The sequence below is a fragment of the Macaca fascicularis genome, chromosome 9 (assembly GCF_037993035.2).
Source record: "Macaca fascicularis isolate 582-1 chromosome 9, T2T-MFA8v1.1".
NCBI lineage: Eukaryota > Metazoa > Chordata > Mammalia > Primates > Cercopithecidae > Macaca > Macaca fascicularis.
The window spans coordinates 66820089-66836728 of NC_088383.1; the positions used below are offsets into that span (position 1 = coordinate 66820089).

At 49.2% G+C, this 16640-nt stretch overlaps 1 protein-coding gene across 2 annotated transcripts; it reads left to right on the top strand.

Moving 5' to 3' along the window:
- Positions 1–1252: 1252 nt before the first annotated feature.
- SFTPD (surfactant protein D) lies at positions 1253–11295 on the top strand. 2 transcript variants are annotated; one of them, XM_005565308.5, is made up of 8 exons: positions 1253–1293; positions 2464–2665; positions 6259–6375; positions 6618–6734; positions 7052–7168; positions 7604–7720; positions 8330–8413; positions 10817–11295. In XM_005565308.5, exons 2-8 carry the CDS (start codon positions 2467–2469, stop codon positions 11191–11193), a joined length of 1128 nt encoding a protein of 375 aa, XP_005565365.3. In that variant the 5' UTR covers positions 1253–1293; positions 2464–2466; the 3' UTR covers positions 11194–11295. The 2 variants fall into 2 exon arrangements, with proteins under 2 accessions (XP_005565365.3, XP_073857781.1); XM_074001680.1 differs by lacking the exon at positions 2464–2665.
- Positions 11296–16640: the final 5345 nt, after the last annotated feature.

A 16640-nucleotide genomic window follows, 5' to 3' on the forward strand; every position in this document is an offset into this window, starting at 1 on the left:
CTAAACATGGAAATGAATGGATAGTACTCCCCATCAAAAAAGCACATTAAAGTGAAAAACTCACAGATTATATAAAGCAATTACACAATTGAGACTAAAAAGCAACTGGGTAACAATTATCATGACAGGAACAAAACATCACATATCAATATTAACCTTGATCATAAATGGAGTAAATGTTCCACTTAAAAGACACAGATTGGAGATGGGTGTGATGGCTTACACTTGTAATCTCAGAACTTCGGTAGGCTGAGGCAGGAGAATTGCTTGAGACCAGGAGTTTGAGACCAGCGTGGGCAACATAGCGAGACCCCATCTCTGTAAAAAATTAAAAAGAAAAATTAGCCAAGTGTGATCATGCTCACCTGTAGTCCTAGCTACTTAGGAGGCTGAGGCAGGACAATTACTTGAGCCCAGGAGTTTGAGGCTGCAGTGAGCTATAAATGCATTATGGCACTGTAGTCTGGGTAACAGAGTGAGACTATCTCAGAAAAAAAAAAAGTAGATATAGACTAGAAGATTGGATAAGAGTAGCATCAGCTCAGGGGTCCTAACTAGTCATGAGAGCAGTGCACAAGACAAACAGTAGCTAAGAGAACAGGGAGAACAAGCCTGAACAAGGCAAGGCAGAGGTCTGCTAAGGGAAATCCATCCCATAAAAGACAAGTGAGGCAGGGACTCTCTGAGGCCTAAAGCAGCATGCAAAAGAGCAAGTCTTTCCAGGTGGCAGCTCCCTAACTGCTGCCACTACATGCTGCTGCCTCTGCAGCCACTCTACCTGCCCCACCCCTGCCCAGGTATTTCAAGCAGCTCTCAGCTCTTTCCCAATATCTGGGCAGTGCTGTTGAGATAAAGGAAGAGGAGAGGTAGACACAGCGGGTCTTGACTCTTAAGATCTGCAGTTGTGAGTTCCTTTTGCAATCACTGTAGGTCATTGTGCAACTTGCTGGTTTCCGGACTCCTGATTTCTAGACATCTATAAAATACAGACACTAATGATGCCACTTAACTCACAGAGCTGCAGTAAGAAGGGTGCAGATGAGATCAAGGCCTGATAGTGCTCTGCAAACTATAGTGATGGATGTGCATAGTGTTGTGAATATCAGTGGCAGGTTTCCAGAACGCAGGTGGGGATAAGAGTGAGTGAGTCAATAAAGAAGAAAATTGCCCCACTTCTTGAAGGGAGTTTTTGGGGCTGGGCAGCTCAGGGTACAGGGCAGGCATAAATAGTGAGTGCCTGCCAAGCAAAGTCTAGTTTGTTTGGAGCTCCTGGGGCCTAAGAAGAAGAAACCTGTAAGTGTCTCTGTTCTTGCCTTCTTTTTATTTTCTCCACATCCTGCAAATATCCCCCTGCCAATCTGGGCAGTTCGACCTATTGGTGTGGAGGGTCTGTGTAGCTGTTTTGGTCTAGGATGCATGGATGTGGGAGGTGGGGAGCACAGGAGGTCTTACGGTGCTCTTCTGTCCCTTATTCAGTGGCCTCAGCCCAGGGGAGGATTTGCTTTCTGAGCTGGGGGTGCACAGGGTGGAAGAGTGGGTATGATACCATATAGACCTGGGATGCCACAGTGTGGAAGCTTCGGGTGGAAATATGCAATTCTAATTTCTCTCTAGGCTCTTTTCTGTCCTGATTTCTTCAGAAAGGACAGTGGAAGAGAGACAAACCCAGGGGCCTACAGGCCTGGGTTCTAAACCCATCTTGGTGCCAACTGCCTGTGGAAAAGCAGGGCAAATGTGTTTTTCTCATAGCTTCGGGTCTTTACTTTAAAAAATATACTTACTGGAGTAGGTCTCTGATTTTCCAATCCATGTTCAGAGGAGACACCCTTTTCAATGAAATAGTGCTCTGAAAGCTTAGGATAAACTGGGCACTGCAGGGGTTGAGGGGGACTACGACTCTGCCTACTCCTTCTGCTGCCCCAGCTAAGATGCCTCATCTGAGATGCCTCATCTGAATCTTGGGTCTGAAAACCCGGGTCTGCCCTCTCTAAGGGTTCTTCAAGCCACAGTGGCTGCTGGTGCCTTCTGTGCTATCTTGAGCCTGTAGACAGAATGCCTATTGCTTTTCATTCTTCCCCAGAATCAGACATAAGTCCCCAGGGTTGAGGCAGCTGCAGGGCACAGAACACTGCCCTTGCCCTGGCCTGGGTCTGGCCCTTGGTGCTCATGATTGAGCCTCTGCCAGAACAAGTGCAGCCAGGTAGCTGCTGCTGGCAGTGAACTTACCCAGGTGTTTCTAGAGACGACCAGGATACCTGAGGAAGAGGTGAATTCAAAATTGAAAGAGGCTAGTGAGAAATAGGGGTCATCCACAACCCAGAATCACCAGCAGTCAGAGAAGAAAGCACTCCTCTGGGCAGGAAGCCCCCTACTTGCTACCACCCCAGTTGGCCTGGTGACCCCTTTCTTTGCACAAGTCCCTCTGGCTTTGTTCCTTTGTTCTCTTTCTGTTCACCTCTCCAGGCCATGCTGCTCTTCCTCCTCTCTGCACTGGTCCTGCTCACACAGTCCCTGGGCTACCTGGAAGCAGACATGAAGACCTACTCCCAAAGAACAGCGCCCAGTGCTTGCACCCTGGTCATGTGTAGCTCAGTGGAGAGTGGCCTGCCTGGTCGTGATGGACGGGATGGGAGAGAGGGCCCTCGGGGCGAGAAGGGGGACCCAGGTAGTGTGGGGCCCTGGGCTTATCCTGCTGGGGAGGAATGGTCATTGGAATTGTAACCAGCCCAGCAACTCTGGGTACTTTCTTATGCAAGTTTGGAGATGTGTTTCTTCCTCCCAAGAAGACGAGTTCCACACTGCTCCACCAGCTGGCAAACAAGTGGCTGTGCTGAGCCCCCATGTGCCTCTTCCAGTACCCAACTGCCCTAGCTCCTCCTCTAGGATCCCCGGATCCTTCCCATCCCAAGAGCAAACAAACAGTGGTAAATTACTGATATTTGGGGCCTTCTAGAGCCCTGTACCAGCAGTTAGCAGTTGTTCATTCCAATTAAATGATGCCTGTGCAGGACATTAAATATTTTAAATATTTAGTTAGACACCACTGCATGAAGGGTGGGAAAAAATGGGGCTCCATGGCTCCATTCTCAAGCCTAATCAAGAGGATTTGCTCTAATACATTACAGGGAGAGAAAAGGAACTCACATTTCTTTGTCCACCCCCGTGCCTGGGCATTCACTTGAGTAGTTCATTTAATCCTCCCAAGAGTCTTACAGGGGACATATTAATCTCCTTTGACAGGTAAGAAAATCATGATGCAGAGAGGCTAAGTAACAACCATTCTGGAGGTGGAAAGGACGAAGGCTCTGCATCAGGCTGGCCTGGGCTTTACTGCTGGCTCCATCTCTACACCTGGGCGAGCCCCTCAGTGTCACTGAGTCTGTTTTTTTATCTGGTAATGGGAATGATATCTAGCACCCAGTGATGAATAATTGAGCCAAAGGCTTTATTTTTTATTGAGTCTTTGGGATAAAGTTGCATTTCCTGCTGTATCAAATAGGTGAATTATCTTGAGCTTAGCAGAGGTACTGATAAGTAAGGGAATTGTCCCTGGAAATACTGCTCCCCGCTTGTAGGGAAGGATCTGGGTCTTACTGGCAAGAAAGGAGAATTCCATGAGCCGGCAGCATGAAGCAAGGGACCTCTGTGACACTGGGCAGGGCTTCAAAGGGATCACATACAGTCTTTAACTTTCCGGAAAGACAAAGCAACATCCCCAGGCTTTGTGGGGTAAGGGGCAAGTGAGCATCTGCCTGTCCCTTACAGACAGAAAGTGGCTTCCAATGTGAATGGGATGGGGCTTGGGGAGGGCTGCCCAGGGAGGAATCTCAGAATGGGGGTGGGTTTTGCCTTGGCAGCTCTTTCTCAGAGACTCTCAATTCAGTGTGGCTTCCAGTCGGACCCCGGATTTGAATCTCAGGGATCTTTCCCACAATGGCTCTGGGAGCTTGCTGCCTGAAGCATGGTCATGGTCTCCCTTCCCCACACATGTGCCTCAACCCATGCACATTCCAGGGCCTGGCTTTGGGTCAGTACTTGGACAGAGGACAGTGCACAGTGGGGCTGCAGGATGAGGCTCCACTCTGGTTCCTCAATTGCGGTCTCTCCAGTCACCCCGCTGTTATAGGTCTGAGGGCTGGGTTCCCTCAGAACCCTCAGGATTCCCAGAATCCACCCAGAATAAGTCTGTGTGGGGCCAAAGTCTGTGCTCGTGACCAACACCCCTGCAGAGTTGGAAGCATGTGGTCCCCAGAACCTACTACGAGGAAAATTGGGCCTTGAAAGAAGAGATCTTTGAGCAGGGGTGGAGGGTGGAGCTTGAGTCACTCTGGTAACACCCCCGACATATCATGGAGGGTAAATATGACCCAGATCCTGCCTTTGGGGGGAGCAATTCCTTATTCCTCAGCACCTCCAGCATTCCTGCTCAGCAATATTCCATGGGGGAGTCCCTCCAGGGATGCTTATCTCCCCTGGACAAATCACACACCTTACAGCAGCCCATGAGTCCCGGCAGGACCACCCTGTACCCCTGCTGCTCCTCTGACTTTGGTGCCCCCACCCTTACTCAGCTCCAACTACTCAGCTCCTTTCTGGCCCTCGGCCATGCTCAGCCTCCTCCCTCCTTGGGGGCTTGCCATTTGCTCTTCTTATAGCTGTCCCTGCAGCTCACACTTCACCTCCTTCAGGGCTTTACTCCCCCATCACCCTCGCAGTGAGGTGCTCCCCGACCACCCTACCAAAAACAGACCCTACTCCCAACACACCCTATGCTTTACTTTTCCCTGTGGCATTATATCTAACATACCATATGTTGTACATTTTGAATGTTTTATTATCTGTTTCTTTGAGATAGAGTTGAAGCTCTCCAGATAAGGGCTGTTTATCCCCAGTATTTAGGACAGTGCCTGGCATGTATTAGAGGCTCCAGAGATATTTGTGGAATGAGTGAATGGAAGATGGAAGGGGAGGAGGAATTTTAGGAGTCAAAACAGCCAAAAGGCTGGGCCATAAAGCTCCACTTCAGGTGGCACTCGGGTGCAGGGCTAGGTCTCTGGGGACACTAAGATACACAGTGAGTGTTTTGAAAGGCACGGGAAAGCATTTGGGGAGGTGCCCCTCCTCCATCCCAGTGCTCTCATGGCCTCCATAGTTTGTGTACCAAGAACAAGTGGGCTGTAACGCTCCCTTCTGGAGAGTGGTGTTTTTCTCTTGGTCCATCTTCCTGCTGCCAGCTTGGCCAGGATGAGGCTCAAGCGAGGCTCCACCTGGGGTCAGGACATCCTGCCTTGAGCACAATGTGCTGTTGGGTGTCGGGGTTGGGGCCCATCCTATAACCCTCTGTGCTTCCATTTCATCCCTAATAAGGATTGTAACCAACGGACGGACCCAGGGCATGAAATTCCACTGGGCGTGGAATTCAGATGTTTCCAGGTGGTGATGCTGCTGGGATACGCCAGCACATACTCTTCCACCCATCCAGCAAATTCACCCACAAACATATGCTTGCTTGCCATGGAGCCCCGGCCTCCTCTGCCATGGGAGCATGGCTTCCAACTCTGAAATGTCACTTCCTCTCTGCAAATCTCCCTCAATTCTCCTTGCCCTTAAAATCCCACTTTCTCTTTGAGGAAGACAGCTCTGAGTGTGTGAGTGCTGGGGTGGGGATGCTTGGATGAGATAAGGGACACTTCATGCATTGTCTTTCCTCTTCCTTGTCTCACAGTGTATTATGAACCCCCTGCTGAGCAGGACCTGAGGCTAAGCTCAGATTTACATCTGACTTAGTGCTAGGTATAAAGTAGGTGCTGCATAGATGGCTCTTAGTGTACAAATAAATGAGCAAATGGACCAATAACTGAATGAACAAGTTAGCACCACCTGTCTGGTGCCATTTTTGATAGGTTTCCCTGGTGTATATATATATATAAGGGGAATGCAGAAGTCCATGATCACAGATAAGAGCTGACAGATTGCCTGCCATCAATGCAATGGCCTTGGGGCAGGGGAAGGAGCACAGCATAGAAGGTCAGACAGGTCTTGGCTTTAATCCACCTCCAACTCTGGAAGGCTTCTTCCTCATCTATAAAATGGGGATGTTGATACCCATTTCCTGGGTCACCACTGGACCCGGGTGTGTGACAGTGGAAGTCTCATGCTCTGCAGAATCCTGAAGGAATGCTGGGGGCTGATCCCGCAGGCAGCTGGCCCTTTCTGGGTCTAGGGCCAGGTCTTTGTCCATTTCTTCTGCTGCTACAGGTTTGCCAGGAGCTGCAGGGAAAGCAGGGATGCCTGGAGAAGCTGGCCCAGTTGGGCCCAAAGGGGACAATGGCTCCACTGGAGAACCTGGACCAAAGGGAGACACCGGGCCAAGTGGTGAGCAACTGGGTGTCGACTTCTGGTGTTTCCCGGTGGTGGTGCAGCTGCGAGGATATGCCAGTGGGCACACACAGAGCCCATCCCAGGAAGAAGGCACTGGGTCATTTCAGGACAGATAGGACCTGCTGTTGGGAGGACAACAATGCTGCCTCCCTCACCTCTGTTATTACCCTCACCTTACTACACTCCTTCTGCCAAGAGGCTTCATTATTACTGACCAGGCTGGTGCTTTTCCTCAGGACCTCCAGGACCTCCTGGTGTGCCTGGTCCAGCTGGAAGAGAAGGTCCCCTGGGGAAGCAGGGGAACATAGGACCTCAGGGCAAGCCAGGCCCAAAAGGAGAAGCTGGGCCCAAAGGTAGGTGGCTGGTCTGTGGCCGATCTAAGACGGGAAAGGAAGAAGGACAAGGGTCCATGATGTGACCTGAGGTGTGCTCAGAGTGCCAGGGAGAGCCCAGACCTCGATGCTGCAAAGACCTTGCCATGTACCCTCCCAATCCCCACAATTGCAATATTTTCCTCTCACCCTCCACAGAATAGCCCCAGAAAGCAAGGAGAGTCTCCCCACTTCTCTGTCTGACCCTAAAGTTGTGGGCAAAAAGCTCCATTGCTAAGAAAACCACACCTGCTGAACGTACTCTTAGCTGTGTTTGTTCCTGTGTGTTCCTTCCTCAGGAGAAGTCGGTGCCCCTGGCATGCAGGGCTCGGCAGGGGCAAGAGGCCCCGCAGGCCCTAAGGGAGATCGTGGCGTCCCTGGTGAGCGTGGAGCCCCTGGAAATGCAGGGGCAGCAGGTGAGCAGTGGAAAGAGCTGGGCTGAGCTGGGTCCAGTTCTCCTGTGCCTGCTTGGAGCTGTCAATGCCTACCCCCCACCCCCCAACCACCCGTAAAGGCAAAGGTGGCATTGCTGGACTACGGGGAGAATCTGTATCCAAGAAGGGTGCATGAGGGGGCTCTGGGGACGGTTCCTATCTAGGGAGATTGGAGTCCTCAGCAACCGAGAAGTGTGTTCAGGGAAGGTTAGTTGTTGGGTGGCGGGGCAGTTTTACACAGAGGGGTTGATTGCTGCGTGACAGGGACAGTCAGTGTACAGAGAGCTGCATGGCTGGGTATTGGGGACCGCCTATCTATTTCTGGGCAATAAAGATAGTTAATCCATGTGTGGGAAGGTAAAAATGCTAAAAAAAAAAAATGGGTACATAGCTCACCCAGTTCTTCTTTCACCCCAGGGTCTGCTGGAGTCATGGGTCCTCAGGGAAGTCCAGGTGCCAGGGGACCCCCAGGATTGAAAGGGGACAAAGGCGTTCCTGGAGACAAAGGAGCAAAGGGAGAAAGTGGGCTTCCAGGTAAGGTAGCAGCTCCTGGCTCAGGGAAGCCCCGCGGGGCATGGGTGTGCAGAGAGGAAGCCCTCCCCATCCCAGAGGAGGGGTTCTGGGAGGTGTGCCCCATCAATGGCAGCTGGTGGGTGGAACTCAGGAAAGGTGGACAGGCTGGAAGGCAGGAGCACTGGGCTCTGGTCTTAGCCGCTTAGTACTCATGGGAAAGCAACCTGGACAGCTTCTCCATCCGACTATCGGGAAAACTACAACTGCCTTCCCAATTCATAGGACAGATTTGGGCATTAAAAATCCGGTGAATAAAAAACACATGAGTGTGTATTCCTGCCCAGCACCCACCCCCGGCCCCACCCAATGGAGATGCCATTATATTCCAAGACTTTAAAGTCACAGTGCCATCTGGTTCAGTGTTAGTGAAGTACAGGGAGCAATTTGTCCATAGCCGAACCATAAGACATCCTTGCACAGCAGGGGCCAGCTGTGTCAGCAGATGTGGGCTTGCTGTGGGTCAGTCCCACAATATGTGCCCACAACTAGACACCCTTCCCTTGGAGCCCAGACTCTGAGCTCTTCCTTCGCTCTCTGGACAAGTCTACTTGGCCATTTTCTCCCCTCCAGATGTCGCTTCTCTGAGGCAGCAGGTTGAGGCCTTACAGAAACAAGTACAGCACCTCCAGGCTGCTTTCTCTCAGTATAAGAAAGGTGAGTTCCTGGATCTGAACTTGAGCCCAGCACAGGCATTGGGACCCACATTAGATCTCGACCTTGGTTTGGCCTTGGGCTGGGGCTAGACCTTTAGCTGGGCCTGAGGCAGTGCCTGCCCTGGGTCTAGGATGGGAATGAGCTGGGACCTGTGTAGGGCTGGACCTGGGACAGTGGCAGTGAGTAGGGCTCAGGCTGGGATGGGGCTAGAACAAGGCAGCCACCTGCTCCTGGAGCTGGAAGTAGACCCAAGGGGGCGAAGGAGGAGGGTGTGGCCCCTATCACCAGCTCACCAGGCCGGCAGTAGCATAGTCAAGGCCATCAGGCTCCTGAACCACCCACCAACCTCAATGCCACCTGTGCCCTGAGACAAACTGTTGTCCTGAGTCCAGTGCAATTCACTAGAGCCTCTCTCCTGCCTACCCTGTGCTGGTCCCTCTGATAGACAAGGGGCTACCCAACACGGGCTGCATTTCTTACCTCAGAGGGGCCAGGTATGGGAGTGCCCAGTGATGCTGCTGCACATCCCAAGGCAGCACAGAAACCAGATACTGTTCTGGGAGCTAGGACTGGGGTTCTTTTCTGGGGGTACAAGGCAGGTGAGGACCTGACCTTGGTATGTGGCCATCAGGTATCTCACCTTAGACATGCTCCTGGTTCAAACAGGGGGTAGGCTGCTTCTGGGCTCCAGCCACTGCTGGGCTCTGCCTGCAGCTCTGGAGGTGTTTTATAGCAGAGTGTGTGCCCTGACCCTGGAATCCTGAAGATTCAGAGGCCTCCAGGGGCACACACCTGAGGGCCTGGTGCCTTTTTGAATCTCCACATCAGTGCCCACCAGTCCCTCCTCTCCTCTGCCCTTCCTGACATCAGCTTTGAATTCAGGCGGATCTCATTGAGCCAAAAAATAAAAGATAAAAGTTTTCTGAAGTAGTAGAGCATAAAGGGCTGACTGGGTGCAACATAGGTTTGGCTTCGAAGTACCCAAGCTCTGAGATGAGAGTTTCAAGCATTTGGTATATCTCTCTTTCTACATATGCTCTAATTCACTCAGAGGCACAGTGACAGAAACACACAGAGGAACACGTCCATATGTATCCACTGCATGTGTGTGCACTTAAACACCATCACTCACTCCACCTTCATCTACATACGTGAGCTCATATGTTGTCTATAAAGCACATACAAATATGCACACACATCCAGATGAACCTTACATACTCCCATGTACCTTTGGATATATGCACATGTATTCAAAGGCATGCCCACATATGTGCATGGCACATAAACCTAGTAATGGTACATGAACTCTTAGGCTGACTTTGTTCAGGGCTGCTCTGGGTGCCACCCTGAGCCCATGGAGAATCTTAAGGACAATGAGTCAGGGTGCAGCCTGCATTCTGAGCAGCCCAACAAAGCCAGGGGCATAGCCTTCCCTGGAGCTTCCAGTCCTTTGCAGAATATTTCCATGCATGGGCCCAGGAGCCACAAGGACAGACCAAAAAGAGATACTTGACATGTCACGCAGGCAATGCTTTTGTGAAGTGAGCCCTCATTTTAGAGACGAGGAAATGGAAACCCTGAAAAGGAAAGTGACTTTCTCTTGCCCACACAACAGCCGTTGCCAGGGTGGATCTGAATGCCTGGTCTTCCAGTTACCACCCAGGGCTGACTCCAGCACTAACACCATTCCCCTGTGCCTCACTCACACATGCCCTTCAGATGCCCTCCTCCACTCCCTCAGCACCTCCCAGGCAGGCTGACTGGCTGGGGCATCACCCACGGGCATACTAAGAGGCCGACATGAGGCCAGACCCAGAGCAGAGATTAGCATCTGGCAGCTCTCAGGTGTCCTCCCCTCTTCCTGTCTCTCCCCTTTCCTCACCCCGTCACACAGCAGAGACTCTCTCCGACAACCCCACATCCCCTACTGTTGTACAGGGTGACAGTGGGCTCGTCGCAGGTGTTTTCTGTACTCTCAGAAACTGGCCTGGTCTACACTGTGATCAACTTGGGAAAAGCTGTTCAATTCTACACAGTAATTGAGAAATTGATTCTGGTATATAGCATGTGCCGAAATAGAAAGAGCATGTCTGAGCTTTGGTGTCAGACTGAGTGAGGTTGAATCCCTAACTGCACGTTTGCTGCTTGTGTGACTTTGGGCCTCTTAGCTTCTCTCAACTCCAGTGCTCTCATCTGTAAGTGGCGAAGCATGGTGTCACCTCACAGGGTAGGTCATGGGGCGGGGGCTGTTCTGGAACGTCTCTCTTGCATTCTCTCTGGCATCCTGATGTGGTGCCTGTTTGGGAGGTCTGAGAGGCTCAGGTTGGAGCACAGAGGTCTCAGAGCCCTTGAACTTTGGCCAGGTGATATCACAACCCCAACCTGACTCTCTTCTTCTCCTAGTTGAGCTCTTCCCAAATGGCCAAAGTGTCGGGGAGAAGATTTTCAAGACAGCAGGGTTTGTCAAACCGTTTACGGAGGCACAGCTGGTGTGCACACAGGCTGGTGGGCAGTTGGCCTCTCCACGCTCTGCCGCTGAGAATGCCGCCTTGCAACAGCTGGTCATAGCTCAGAACGAGGCTGCTTTCCTGAGCATGACTGACTCCAAGATGGAAGGCAAGTTCACCTACCCCACAGGAGAGTCCCTGGTCTATTCCAACTGGGCCCCAGGGGAGCCCAACGATGACGGTGGGTCAGAGGACTGTGTGGAGATCTTCACCAATGGCAAGTGGAATGACAGGGCTTGCGGAGAAAAGCGTCTCGTGGTCTGCGAGTTCTGAGTCAACTGGGGTGGGTAGGGCAGTGCTTGGCCCAGGAGTTTGGCCAGGAAGTCAAAGCTTAGACCCTCATGCTGCCAATATCCTAATAAAAAGCTGACCATCTGTGCCGGGAAGGACTTCTCTACAGAACATGGCCAAAAGGCAGGGCTGCTGCAGGACACCGCAGAGTGAAATGCGAGGCTGCCTTCACACTAAAACTCCATTCAGGGGAAGAAGGGGCCAGCCTGCTTTCCCTATAAGTGATAAAAGTGGGTCTCCAATGACCTTCCTGTCCCCAAACCCGATGACTCCCTTTCAGCCCCTTTTCTCAAACCATCAGCTGCATTTGACCCTGCGGATCTCTCCCTCCTCTTTCAAGCACTCCCTCCTCTTTCAAGCACTTCCTCCTCCCAGCTTCATGGATACCCCTCTTGCCTGCTCTGACTTTTTTTTTTTTTTTTTTTTTTTTTGAGACTGGGTCTTACTCTGTCGCCAAGATTGGAGTGCAGTGGTGTGATCTGGGCTCACTGCAAGCTCTGCCTCCCAAGTAGTTGAGATCACAGGCATGAGCCACCAAGTCCAGCTAAGTTTTTGTATTTTTGGTAGAGATGATGTTTCGCCACGTTGCTCAGGCTGGTCTTGAACTCCTAGGCTCAAGTAATCTGCCTGCCTTAGGCTCCCAAAGTGCTGGGACTACAGGCATAGGCCACCGCCCCTGGTCCCTTATTAGTCTTTTTAGCTTGTCCTTCTTTCTCTCCTTGACCACTTAATGGTGTAGTGCCGAAGTCTCAGCTCTCAGCTGTCTTCTCTTCTTACACTCACTCCAGAGATGAGATCATCCTGTCCCCTGCTTCAAATTCCTTCTACAGGCTGGTGGCTCCCCCAGGTATATCCCTATTCAGCACCTCTTCCTGAATCCCAGATTCCTCTAGCCAGCTCAGGCTGGAACCCAGGGATAAAAGAAGGCTCCCAGCCTCCATGGCTGCCTCTTATTTCAAGGTCTGAGCCCAGGAAGATGCACAGCATAGCAGGGTGACCTGGCAGAGAATGTCTGCCTCCCCAGCAAGGCCACATGGCCCTGCACTCAGTAGGCCCTTCCTCACCCCTGCACTGCCCAGGATCTCTCTCCATCCCTGCCAACATGACTGCCTCTTGACTAATGGGAGGAGTACCAGCTGCATAATCCTAAAGCTGTCTGAAATCTTAGGGAACTTTGGAACAAAGGGTCTCTGGCCAAGCTCGGTTTTACCTCCAATCCTCTTCTTGCCTGGTGATTCCAGGAATGTTCTTTTCCCACTTAACCTTAGAGATAATCTAGTTAAATCCTCCTCCTCGTTTTCCAAATATGAAAACCAAGGCACAGAGAGGGATGAAACTGCAGGGACAAAAGGGGGTGTCAGTGTTACAGTGTTACAGCTGGTTCATTAGCAAGGTCATTTTGACCCTAAAGCCTATACATTTAGGCCATAAATATATAGGCCAAAGATCATGCATATTTAGTTGATTTGACATATTGTCGCACCTAATGATTTAAATGACACCTGTGTTCAAAAGATGGCAATGACACCTGGATGAACCATGGCCCCATAAAAGGGGCAAACAAATAACCTCTCTCCCGATAGAAAACCAGCCACTCTCTCCTTAGTTCACACAAACCAGGGGGACTTCTCTTTCTGGATGGGACCCCCGCTAGTCCCATCCCTCTTCCCAGCACTCCTACAAGTACATCTCATATATAGGACAGCATGTCTATAAAACAAAAGCCACACTTCAAGACAGCATGCAGCCCAGGTTCTCTGCTAAGATCTTTCTCCAGTTACTGAAAAAAAAAAAAATCCCCAAATTTCTGGCAGCTTCTGAAATATAGGTCAATTACACAATAATGACCAAACTGCTCAGAGACGACACCTAAACACATTCATCGAGGGAGCTCAGAGTGGCTTTTTCATTACAAGTAAGAGAAAACACTTGGATCTAGCATAAGCCAAGAGAAGTGTTTTTTTTGAACCATATGATCTCAAAAAGGACTAGGGGGACTCAGGTAACGGCATGTTGTCTCCCTGGCTTTTGCTTCTGTCTGTGCATCTTTGCATCTTTCCCTCTTTTGTACACCAGCTTCCTCTGCTTACTGGTCTCTTGACTACCCAAGCATTAAGAATCATGTGTCCTAAAGACTGCTGCACAGAAATCAGAAACTCTCCAATGGGATCAATCGGAAACTCCTGTGGAAATGAGTCTTTGTCTCAGATGCCCACCTCTAGTCCAATCAACTAAACTTGGGGAGTGGGACCACATGGTACGATATGGCCACTGGGATAGATGCAAGATCATGATGGTCTGGGAAGACCCCCTGAAAGTTACCAATACCCACCCCAATGCTTAAGCCAAACCTACTTCTTGCTAAGGGAAAAGTCAGCGTAGTTGAAGTGTGTGGAGAGAAAAAATTCTCCTATGATATTGAAGACCTGAAATGTGGATACTTCAAACCCCAAGAAGAATCTTCAGCTCCTTCAGTGCCATGGGCCACAGGGGTCTGGTTTGCTCTCCAGCACAGAGAACAAGCAGGGAGGGCCGCTTGAGATCTGTAGGCACAGGCTGATGAGAGTAGAGGACTGAAGCAGTTATTTCAGAAATTCAGGTCCTAACCCATTCCTGAACACAGAGGTCTCCCCTGCACTAACACACATGGGCCAAGGTCAACACAGACCTCAGTGTCTGCCCTGCCTCAACTGTAGCAGTCAGGGTCCCTTGTTTAGTAGCCTGTGTGTCAAGTGATTTACGCTCTCAGGTGATGTTGTGACTCTCATCATGGACACCCTGAGAGCAGGCTGGGACCCATCCATGTCTGAAGCGAGGACTTTCACAGCAGTTTCATAGAGAAACCCCTGTTCAGTTGAAAAGTATATTCTCAAGTCTCATCCTGGTTTTCAACCTTCTGTCACCAACCCAGCCCACATTCGATAATGAGCAGCTGATGTGGAGCGCTTTGATGTTGGCTTTTCTAGGATCCTGTCAATGTTCTGAATGCCCTTGATACACATCACTGAAACTTGAGTTGCGTAAGTTCTGGGCATTCTCAACCACTCTTTCTTTCCAGATATTCACCTTAACATTCAAGTTTAATGATGTGCTTGACCTTTTCAAGTTACCTACCTAGAGCAAAGAAACTAGTTATCTATTAGAGAAATACGGTCTTAATTTGTATGTCAAATATTTATCCAGGCATTGGATACGAAGATAGACATGGTTAATCATGCCCTCATGATCCTGCACTTCCCTAACATAACAAGATGAGTAAGCTGCGGGATTGTTCTGGCAATGGACAACAGCGGCGCTCGACAAGTGGATTTAGAATGAATGGATGGATGATAATAGTTTTAACAGTGAGAATAGAGAAGATACCTCTCTTTGTGCAATTACCAAGCCACTCAGAGACCAAGGCAGTCTTCATTACTGTCCACTCTGTGACTATTAGGCCTCTCTATGGCTAACAGCAGGCCTGGCATCTTATGGTAGGTTTTACCGCTTCTCGCCAATCTTTCACTGAGAAGACTTTTGAAGGCAGGCATGAACCTGTGATGTGGGTCACTCCTGGGGAGAAGCAGAAAAGAGTGGGTATACGCTTCTGAAATGCCCTCTCATCTGCTGCCATGTCTTCTGTGATTACAGACAGATTGGTAGTATAAAGTTCTTATACAAGGCCAGGCGTGGTGGCTCACATCTATAATCCCAGCACTTTGGGAGGCCGAGGTAGGTGAATCACTTTGAGGTCAGGAGTTCAAGACCAGCCTGACTAACATGGGCAAAACCCTGTCTCTACTGAAAATACAAAAATTAGTTGGGAGTGCTGGCATGTGCCTGTAATCCCAGCTACTTGGGAAACTGAGACAGGAGAATCACTTGAACCTGGGAGGTGGAGATTGCAGTGGGCAGAGATTGCACCACTGCACTCCAGCCTGGGCAACAGAGTGAGACCCTGTCTCAATAATAATAATAATAATAATAAAATTGTACAATCAAACATTCTGGAACCTGAGCGAATGCATGGAAAGCAACTGCCCTTGGGGGTTGCCTGGATCTAGGCAATGGACTTGTACTCTGAGTGATATTTGGGGGTTGTTACTGCAGTGCCCATCCTTCCTGGATACATTTGAATATTAACACGTTTGCCCTCTATTTACTTAAAAGTCTGTAGGCAATCTCAGACTACTTGGCTGAAACACCTTCGAGCCACAGAGAGGGACTTACGAGCACCCTGCCTGAGCAGAATGGTCCTTACGTAAGTCCTGTTTGTAGGGCTGAATAAAGTGTTTTCAAGATGTCTCTAGGCCCTTTGATCTGAGGAAATTGCAGAGTGGCCTCATTGCCAGCCCTTCTACATATTTATTTTAAAATTCCCTTAATACTTCATTTGAGGGGTAAGTGCCTGGGGCCAGGCCAGGGCCGAAAGGTCAGATGACAACTTCTGTGACCAGAGGGAAGGATCAGGACAGGAAGGGGATGCTTGGCCCCCAGCTAGAGAGACAGCCCGAGAGAACAGAGAGAGGATGAGAGGGATGGGGATCCTGCAGAGAACCTAGACACTTAGTGTATCCCTATAAATGTTCACAGGAAAGAAAAGAGGGAGTGGAGGAAGGTGTGAGGACTTCATGAGGTGATTCTAAAGCTCTCATGAAAGAATGACTCTCAAGGGTTAGGAAAATTGCTTAAAATAGGATAATTAGAATGGACTTGACCCATCTATGTTAGAGGGTTTTATAAAACTAGCATAATTGAAGTTGTATATTAATGACACAGAAATAGACAGAATAATGAAAAAGAACAGAAAGGCTAAAAATGGGTCCAAGTATGTATATATACACGTATGTATCCTATATGCATGATAAAGAGAGAATGCCAAAATTATAGAAATACAATGACTTACCAATGAATCATTCCATGTTAAATAGTTAAACATTTAGAGAAAGTGTAAAATCAGATTATTTTATTACATATACAAATTAAAATTAGAAGAAAATATAAGTAACGATTTATGTAGTCTTGGAAGGAAAAAGAACTGTCTAAGAATGCTATCGGACAGGGGAACCCAAAGTGATAATATTGATATATCTGACTACATGAGAAATACATAAAACTTTTCTACTGAAAAGTAAAACACAACATAAAAGAAAAATGGTTATGTATTTGCAATGTACATAACAGATACATCAATAAGAAAATTATGAATATCCAAACAGGAAAATGGCATAAGAATGAGAAAAGGAAACCTAAGGAAGAAATACTAATGGCCAATAGTACTGATATGTGAGAAATGCATAATCTTAGTAGTAATTTTTAAACCTTAATGAAACAGTAATATGTATCCCAAAATCTATGAGATAGAGTTATAGCTATACTCAGAGGAAATAAGTAGCTTTGCTTTCATTATTAAAAATTAAAAAATAAAGAAAATGGACTGAAAATAGTTG

Coding starts and splice junctions, on each gene's coding strand:
- SFTPD (XM_005565308.5), top strand. CDS start 2,467: ATGCTGCTCTTCCTCCTCTCTGCACTGGTCCTGCTCACACAGTCCCTG. Junction 2,666..6,258: donor GGGCGAGAAGGGGGACCCAG/GTAGTGTGGGGC, acceptor CTGCTGCTACAG/GTTTGCCAGGAGCTGCAGGG. Junction 7,721..8,329: donor GGGAGAAAGTGGGCTTCCAG/GTAAGGTAGCAG, acceptor TCTCCCCTCCAG/ATGTCGCTTCTCTGAGGCAG.